Source organism: Harmonia axyridis, unplaced genomic scaffold (assembly GCF_914767665.1).
Source record: "Harmonia axyridis unplaced genomic scaffold, icHarAxyr1.1, whole genome shotgun sequence".
NCBI lineage: Eukaryota > Metazoa > Arthropoda > Insecta > Coleoptera > Coccinellidae > Harmonia > Harmonia axyridis.
Window position 1 is genome coordinate 9,326 of NW_025551519.1, and position 10,297 is coordinate 19,622.

Sequence of the window (10,297 nt, forward strand, 5' to 3'; positions counted from 1 at the left end):
CGTATTCAAGGCATTTTGGTGTTCCATTTGGGGAGAACACAGCAACACAATCAACGCAACAGCGTAATCAAGGCAGATTTCGGAGTTCCACCTGGGGGACAATACAAACGGACACATAGGATTACTGGTTACCCAGCAGCAGATTGGTAGCTAGCTATAATCATTCACGGTACAGAAAAAGGACGGATTGTGAGTACATTTTCCTTTCGTTCCTCATTTACTTTGGTACGATTTATCAGTGCATTGACTGTTGAAATTATTAAATAAATTAGACTCTCATTATTTCTCACAAAATGTCGGAATTGAATGTTTTAATTAAACGCAGAGGTGTAGTTAAAGCTCAATTAACTCGATTTGAATCCTTTTTGAAGACTATCGAGTCAGAAAAGGCAGGCCAAATCCCGGCACGGTTAGAAAAATGCAAAGAGTTGTGGAACGAGTTCGAAAATTTGCAAATACAAATTGAAGAACTCGACATCAATCATCCTGACTTGCAGGAACAAGAAAGAATCGAGTTTCAGGATGCGTATTTTGAATCAATTGCTCTCGCGGATACAAAGATCTCGCAATTCATGAAGGGTTCACTTTGCTCAAGTGAAAATTCAATTGCGGAAAGAAATGTCAAATTGCCCACAATGCAAATTCCAGAGTTTCAAGGTTCTTACAAAAACTGGTTAGAATTCTATGATAGTTTTAATGCGTTGATTCATACAAACACTGGTTTAACGGACATACAAAAATTCTATTATCTAAAGAATGCTCTTAAAGGCGATGCGGCGGAAGTCATTCGGTCTTTAGAAGTTTCGTCTGAAAACTATAAAGCGGCCTGGTCATTGCTTAAGACCAGATTTGAGAATAAAAAGATGATAGCGTTAAATCACATAGAATCTCTCCATAAATTTCCGCCCATAATGAAGGAATCATATGGTCAAATCAGGAAATTTTTAGACGAAATCAGAAGGGATTTAAGGGCTCTTAGGTCATTGGGTCAACCGGTAGATCATTGGGATACTTTACTGATTTTTACTCTCGAAGCCAAACTAGATCCTGTCACAAGGAGGGAATGGCAAAAATCGGGTAAGGTTAACAAATTCGCGAGCATGGAAGAATTTTTGCAGTTCTTAGAAGAAAGGTGCGTTCTTCTTGAAACTATCGAATCAAATAAAACAGGGTTAAAGATCGACAAACCAAGGTTTGAAAGAACATCGAAGGCGTTCGTGTCATCATTTAAGTCATGTGCAATTTGCAAGGAAAACCACCCTTTATTCATTTGTAAAAAATTCTTGGGACTTTCAATAAATGAACGGCGAAATGAAGTCAAACGTTCAAATTGTTGTCGAAACTGTCTCCAGCAGGGACATTGGGCGCAAGACTGTAAACGTAGCGGTTGCAGGTACTGCGGAAATAAGCACAACACTTTGTTGCATGCAATTAGTCAACCGCAAAAATCACAACAAAGGGATGATATTCCGGCAATGGGAGCTCCAGGGGGCTCGTCTCACAATTATCCATGTGTCACGGAAGGGCATCCCTCAAATCGGAGTCTTGAGAATACTGACGGTCAAGGAGTTCCGAAGGTCGTTAATGTAGAGTCGGCACACAATTTTGCGGTCAGACAAGGATCAGACGTTCTATTGTCAACGGCAATCGTTTACATTGCGGGTTCGGACGGAAAACTACATCGAGGTAGGATGCTTTTAGATTCTGGAAGTCAGTCCAATTTTGTCACGAGAGAATTCGCTGAAAAACTGAACCTATCACGCATTCGGGTAAATATACCAGTCGTTGGTATCGGAAACGTAATGTCTCATATAAAATATTCGATTAATATGTCAGTTCATTCAAGGTTCAAGGACTTTAAATTCAATTCTACGTTTCTTGTTATAGAAAAGATAACTGACAGTATTCCAACAAGAAAAATCGACACAAGTCGACTCAACATTCCAAAAAATATCAACTTGGCAGATGAGTCTTTTGCAGAGCCCGATAAAATCGATGGGATATTGGGTGTCTCTATATTTTGGGATTTAATCTGTGCGGGTCAAATCAATTTAGGTAGGGGGGAACCATCGCTACAAAAAACGCGGTTGGGTTGGATCATAGCCGGACAAATAAATGGGAAGGTGTCGGATTCAAGAAGGAAGAAGGTAGTTTGTAACCTTTCAACAAATGTTGCTTTAGAGGAGCAAATTCAAAAATTTTGGGAACTCGAGGAATTCGGTCATGAAAAAAGGTTTTCTAAAGAGGAAGCTCAGTGTGAACAAGGATTCAGGAAAAGCACAAAAAGAAATCAAGAGGGAAGATTTGTTGTTGAACTTCCCTTTAGAACAAATATTGACGAATTGGGGGAGTCATTCAAAATGGCTCATAGGCGGTTAATGCATATGGAGCGAAAATTAGAAAAAACTCCACAGATTAAAGAACAATATCATCAATTTATGCGTGAATACATCGAGATGGGTCATATGTCTAAGGTCAATGACACGGAATTCGCGGATACTCATAATCATACTAATTATTTACCCCATCATGGGGTGTACAAGGAAGACTCCTTAACAACGAAGTGCAGAGTGGTATTTGATGGCTCTGCAGCAACAAGTACGGGAGTTTCCTTGAATAACGTTCTCATGGTTGGGCCTCAACTACAGGACACACTTTTTAGTATCACATTAAGATTTCGCAAGCACAATGTGGTTATTACTGCGGATATCGAAAAAATGTTTCGGCAAGTCCTAATTAAGGAAGAACATCGGGATCTCCAGCGGATTCTGTGGCGGTTTTCTGCAGAGCAATCAGTTGAGACTTACAAACTCAACACGATCACTTATGGGACAGGGCCCGCAAGTTATCTCGCTGTCAGATGTTTACAGCAGTTGGCTCATGATTGTAACGAGCAATATCCAGAGGCTAGTCGCGTTATCTTGAAGGATTTTTATATGGATGATCTATTGTCAGGTGCCCAAACAGTCGAACAGGCAAGGGTGCTTAAACAGGAAATAGATCAGGTTTTGCAAACAGCTGGGTTTATTCTTCGCAAATGGACATCAAACATGAAAGAGGTTTTTTCCGATGAAGAGAAAAGGGGTAAGGAAATTGAGCATTACATAGCAGAGGGTTCATCGACTAAGACACTCGGTCTGTTGTGGAATGCAGAAGAAGATACTCTGCATTACAAAATTAAGTTTGACAAAACCCAGGCCAGGGTAACAAAAAGGACAATTTTGGGGGTAATAGCCCAGATTTTTGACCCTTTAGGTCTTGTCGGTCCTGTTATAATGAATGCTAAGATAATTATGCAACAGCTCTGGAAAAGTAAGTTGGACTGGGACGAGTCACTTCCTCTTGACTTACACACTTCTTGGGTTCGTTTCAGTAATAATATATCTGAGTTATCCAAGATAAAGATATGTAGGCATGTCATTTGTGCGAATCCTAATGAGATACAACTGCATGCATTCGCACATGCGTCAATGGTAGCCTATGGGGCTGCTGCTTATATTCGTTCTACAGATGCAGCAGGTGTGCATCACGTACATCTATTATGTGCTAAATCAAAGGTGGCGCCTTTGAAGGTAGTTTCCCTACCTAGGCTGGAACTTTGTGCTGCTTTACTAGCGGCCAGATTGGTAAGGGAAATTAAAGAATCTATGGGTATTCCTTTCAATAAGATTCAGTTTTGGTCAGATTCTAAGGTAACATTGGCATGGATTCACGGGGAATCCAGCCGATGGAAAACATTCGTAGCGAATCGAACATCTGAAATTCAGGAACTCACGGGTAAAAATCAGTGGGCGCATGTAATCTCAGGCGACAATCCGGCTGATATCATTTCCAGGGGGATAGAGCCAGGAAGGTTGGGATCATATTCATTATGGTGGCACGGGCCAAGTTGGTTAAGTTTGGATGAACAAATGTGGCCGGAGAGGGAAGAATTCAGTTGTGATGAGGTTCCAGAGCAAAGGATAGAGATAAAAACATTTTTTGTCGAAATTTCATTGAACATTTTCGACCGATTTTCAAGTTTCGTCAAATTACATCGGGTATGGGCTTATTGTTTGCGATTCATAAGGAATTGCAGGCGTAATGCTCCTAAAGTAACGGGATCTCTTTCAGTAGATGAATTGGTAAAATCTACAAATGATCTGATAAAACTGGCGCAAGGGCAAACCTTCCAAAATGAAATTGAAGCTCTAAGAAAGGGTCAAGCCTTACACAAATCTAGTAGGCTGATAGCTTTGAATCCTTTCCTAGATAGCGAAAACATAATTCGGGTTGGTGGACGCTTACAGAGTGCAAATATCCCGTACGATCAGAAACACCAAATTGTGCTACCGATAAAACACAATTTGACAAATCTTATAATAAGGCATGAGCATAATAGGAATATGCATCTGGGAGCACAAGCTCTTCTTTCATTGATGCGATTGAAATATTGGGTATTATCAGGTCGCAGTACCGTCAGAAAGGTACTGCATAAATGTCTAACTTGTTTTCGTGCTAAACCTTCGAGCTCTATTCACATTATGGGCAATCTTCCAGAGAACAGGGTAACGGCTAGTAGGCCATTTATTAATTGTGGGGTAGATTTCGCAGGCCCCTTCGAAATAAAGGTACACAAACTCAAGGGACAAAAATACGTCAATGCATATTTATGTTTATTTGTCTGTTTTTCTACAAAGGCAGTTCATTTGGAACTTGCTCCGGACTTGAGCACAGAATCCTTTATGAATTGTTTTAGGCGGTTCATAGCAAGGAGAGGATTGATTCAAAATATGTACTCGGATAACGGGACGAATTTTGTTGGAGCGAATAGGGAACTCCGGGACTTGTACAATTTTTTAAAATCGGATAAAACTCAAGTAAAATTTTCGGAATATTTTTTAAGCAATATGATCAAATGGCATTTCATTCCACCACGAGCACCGCACTTTGGCGGTCTGTGGGAAGCGGCAGTAAAGTCAGCCAAATTTCACATTAAAAGAGTTTTAGTTAATGAGAGGCTGACTTATGATGAGTTTTATACAGTCATTGTACAGGTAGAGGCGTGCTTGAACTCACGACCTTTAACACCCCTCTCCGATGATCCTTTGGACCTGAATGTGCTCACACCAGGTCATTTTCTTATTGGATCACCACTTCTATCAACACCGCAAGAAGACCTACGATTCGAGAATCCAAATCGAATCAAGAAGTACTACCACCTGAAACAAATCGTACAGCATTTCTGGACCAGGTGGTCCAAGGACTACTTATCAACTCTTCAAGGTAGAACAAGGTGGCGATCGAATCAAGGAACTAGCAACATGGAACCAGGGACAATGGTATTATTAAAGGAGGACAACTCCCCTCCGCAAAAATGGGACCTAGCCAGAATCATCGAAACGCATCCTGGTAAGGACAGTATAGTGCGTGTCGTGACAGTGAGAACGGCTAAAGGATTATTTAAACGACCGGTATCGAGACTTTGTGTTTTACCGATCGAAAATTGACATTTTTTTTTTTTTTTGAGTGTTAGGGTACTCTGCCTGCAGTTTCGGACGTTGTTGAAAGGCAGAGCTTTCAAGGGGGGCGGTATGTTGCGTCAAGTGAAATTCACACAAACTTTACGGACAGTTGAATATTCACAAAAACGCATTTTAGGTCGAAAAGCCAACCCCTGCAGGTATCAGCGAGGGCTAAAAATAGAACTGGAACTTCCTTGGCGCCAGGAGCCACATATGGTCATCCTGAAGTCACATCGTAGGAACAAAGGAATGAGGACGTGGACCAATCAGGGACCTGGATGGCGCTTTGGTATGCAGAATCCAAGGCGACGATTACCATCCCCGGGAAATTGGGGTGCCATAGAACACCAGTACGCTTGTAGCTGTTAACTTGCAAACATATAACTTGTACAGACAAATTCATTATATTAGTTAAGAAATCCGGTGGTTCATTATCCCAATTTAATAGAATTATAGTTGATCGATTCACCCAATAAACAAACATGTACCCGATGAGAGACTTACCACCATAAAGAATGAAGTCCAACTGATGCTACAGAATAGGAACTTCACTGATAACGAAACGAAAATTGAAGAAAACTACGATTGTGCTGAAAACCAACACAACATCAATGCACAAATGAACTATGAGGAACAAAACAACGTAGATGTGATAGCAATAAGTGATGCTCAACGAGGGAATATATATTCTGCACCCGTCGAAAATCCAGAAGAAGGCCAAAGAGAACTACTGGAGCGATTATCTGCCACAATGAATAGATGCATTATAGATTTTGAGGGCACAGATCCATTGAGACGACCGATACTGCCAAGATTGAGGACATCCAAGAAACTATCTCATCTTCTGGTCATGACCAACAAGGAGATTATACCCAAGTATCTTTCATCTCATCTCATACTGTGCAGCATTTTCAATAGCAACAGTGCTAGGTGTGAAGCCAAAACCTTAAAGTCAGCAACCAGCCAGAGAAAAACAACAAAATTAAGCACATTAGCAAAAAGGAGATTCATTGCGTCCCTTATGGTTCTGCTTGGCGCTGAATCCCCTTTCTAAACAACTGTTTGCTACTGAAAAAGGTTCCAATATCAAAGAAAATAGAAATACTATTGCACTCAATCATTTGCTATACATGGATGATCTGAAACTTACAACAGGCAACAAAAACCACTTGCAAATTATGGTCAAACTGGTGAAAAATTTTTCGAAAGACGTGGGGATGAAATTCGGATTAGACAACTGTCGTATTATTAGCGTAGTGCGTGGAAAAATCCAAGATGAACCGATCGCTCTCTCCAATGGACAGGAGATAGAAGCAATGAAATCGGACGATCTTTATAAATACCTAGGAATAAAACAAAACCGACGAATAAACCATCAAAGAATGAAGGAAGACTTAACAACTGAGTTCATCAGGAGAACAAAAACAAAATTTTAAAAACAAACCTCAACAGCAAGAACATGACGAGAGCTATCAATACATATGCATGTTCAATTCTAACATACTCTTTCGGTATAATTCCATGGAGCAAAACAGATATGGAAAACCTGCAACGCGAAATGAGAACCTTGATGACAAAAGACACAAGCACCATCCGAAAAGTAGCATTGAGAGGACGACACTGCCTAGGAATAGGAGACAGAGGTCTGCTAGACATCATGGAACTTGCCATGGGCAAATTGAATGCCTACGAACATACTTCAAAGACAAATCAGGCACATCAGAGGTCTTCAAAGTACTGTGTGGAGCAGACGAATCAACACCTTTACAACTGCACAAGGAGCAATTGTCATACAACCACCAGACAATCCAAGAACCATGGACGACATTTCAACGAGGTGAACCAGGATCATGTCGACATTGAAGCATCGTACTCGTACTATTGACTCACATCAGGTCCAATGTATTCAGAAACGGAAGGATTTCTTTTAGCCATCCAAGATCAAGTGATTTCAACGAGAAATTACTGCAAGCATATCATAAAGGATCGAACTATTACTGAAGATCGATGCCGTTATGGGTGTCCAATGAATTTAACAATCCAACATATCACGGGAGGATGTCAAATGTTTGCAGGAAAAGAATATAAAGAGAGGCAAGATGCAGTAGGAAAGATACTACACCAAGAAATGGCAACCAAATATAACTAATTCATTATTCAATAATAATAATAAATAAATAATAATAGAAATAATAATAGAGATAATAAATCCGAAATAATAATAAATTAGAATAAACATAACTCAAATTTTGGGTATCAGTTCTGTCATTTACAGTGGGGTGAATATTTATTGTATATATCATACCATCTCGCTGATGCACCTCTTATAGTAATTACCCTCATAATCTAATATCCGAGCATTTTGAAAATCAAATGGATGTCTAGCTAGTGCCGTTTTGTCAACTTTATTGCAATTCTTCATCTGACAATCATATCTATATTGTCTTATTCTATATTGGAGGTACTGCTTAGTCTGTCCTATATAACTCCTCTCGCATTCTAGGCAAGGTATCTGATAAATTAAATTTGATCTTTGTAATGTAGGAGTCTTATCTTTTAGATTGTGAAATAATTCATCCACTTTTTCTGTATTATAAAACACTAATTGAGCCGGAATTTTATTTTTCTTGAACATCAAATTCAGTTTCAATGATAGTAAAGGCACAAAAGGAAATCTGTAATATTTAATCATTTCATTATTCTCATTCCCGTTGGCCGTTAGGTGGATCTGCGTGAATGTTATCCCTTTTCATTGACTGTGCTACCATCCTATTGACTTAATTAATAGGATAATTATTAAGTTTCAGTACGTGTCTTATCATTATTTTCTTGATGGAACTGGGGACTATTCAGGTTCTTTATTCTATGAAACGATCCATTCATTACTGATATTTTATGTTTAAAATCATGATTGGAAAAGTAGTTTAGTAATCTCCCAGAACTTGTAGGTTTCTTGTACCAACAGGTCAAAAGCTTGTCATCATCACATCTATGCACCATCATATCAAGGAACGGAATTTTCCGGTATACCTCCTTGTTCACGCCAAGTGAACGTTCTTTTTTTTTCAGTTCAATTTTCTCGAAACTTTTCAATTTTCAGTTATTAAATTTCGTATGAATTTAAATGCGGTATTTATCGCAATTTTAAAACAGCTGTGATCTCTGCCGCTTAGCGCACATGTTGTGATTTCCATCAGTCAGTATCATTCTTTACGTGTTATACGAAAGATTTGATTGTTTCCATTCTGCTACCAAATAATTAATAATTATTGTTCTAATTTACGTACACAAATTTCGGGATATATCGCATTTTCAACGCATTGTTCGCTGACCATCGAAGTTGTGTATATCAGAAATACATTTTTCTGTTCCATAAACATTAAATCAAAAGACTCCGTTTGAGAAATAAAGTTGTCACCAGGGCGTACTCTGTGACATTCCTAAGGATAAGTGGGGTCGAATTAATAATTTTCCAGCTTGTCAATCATAAAGGATCTACCACTACTGGTTCAGTTTGTTGAGCTCAATCAATCTGCTTCTGGAAGCTGAGGACTGCTGCAAGATCCATAACTTAAGTTCACCCACTTCTAGGTAAGAATATTATTTTATTATTACTTTGGTTTCACTTGTCCTTTTCGTTTTCGTACTGTGTTGGGATAAGATTCAACTCTGAATACAGTCCACTAAAATTTTCTTGATCAATCCCCAACATAATTTGGTCCTAGCGAGCCGAATTGCGTCCAATTTCAATATCTCAATCTAAATTTTCAGAAGCTTCATTTCAAATTTCCTTTCTTTTTGCGGCCATCAAAACAGTTTTTTATAAGTATCCATATATTACAATCTGGCAACATTCACCATAGCTGGAAAGTAATCTTTCTCAGAGTTCACATCTGTTTCAATTTAATCAATTCACTTTTGATTCTCTTTCTTCGTTCGTTTATTTACAACAATGCCACCTAAAACTGATACAGGTAATGCCTCATTGAATAAATTGGTCGATAAAAGAGCCAATGTATTTTCTATTGTAACCGGAATATGGAAAAAAATTATAGGTTACGATTCTTCAAATATTTTTGAATTATAAGCGTACCAGGAGAAAATACTTGCGTGCGAAGCAAAATTCGAATGTATACAGGAGGAAATGATGGAAATTAATTCCGAATTATCAGCAACTGAACGTGTTGAAACAGCTCAGTCGGAGTTGGCGTTTGCTGAGGTGGTAGCTCACATTAGGGCTTTATTTTTTTCATTAAAACAACAACAATCAGCGTCAAACCAAGCGTCTAACACACAGGTTTCAAATTTTGAATCACTTTTGCTACCGAAAATAAATATTCGCCCTTTCTCAGGTGAAAGTTCAGAATGGACAGAATTCTTTCAACTTTTCAATTCTCTGGTCCATGAAAATAAAAGTTTAGCGCCAATACAAAAATTCCAATTATTAAAGTCTTATTTAAGGAATGAGTCACTCGCAGTTATATCAGGACTGCAGTTATCAAATGAAAATTATGAATTGGCATATGAAAGCTTGAAGTCACGTTATCAAAATCCAATAATGTTGGTGACTATGTACCTAAATGAAATATTGAATTTCAAGGCTTCAACAAATAATTCTGTAACACATCTCAAAGAATTCTTGAATTGTCATCAAACTTCAGTTAACGCAATAAAAGCACTAAACATAAAAGATTTATCAGATTTTCTTTTGTTTTCACTGGCATTACGTAACGTTGATCATTATACTAGAAAAGCATTTGAAAGCCAATTGGGCTCGTCTGATATTCCTGAAT

General features: G+C 38.6%; 1 protein-coding gene across 1 annotated transcript; it reads left to right on the forward strand.

Moving 5' to 3' along the window:
- Nucleotides 1-293: 293 nt before the first annotated feature.
- Nucleotides 294-5,391, forward strand: LOC123688551 (the record flags this gene model as incomplete). Its single annotated transcript, XM_045627122.1, has 2 exons — nt 294-4,466; nt 5,037-5,391. Coding segments are annotated over exons 1-2 (4,528 nt in total), but the record flags the coding sequence as incomplete, so codon positions are not given.
- Between the last annotated feature and the right edge of the window lie 4,906 nt (nt 5,392-10,297).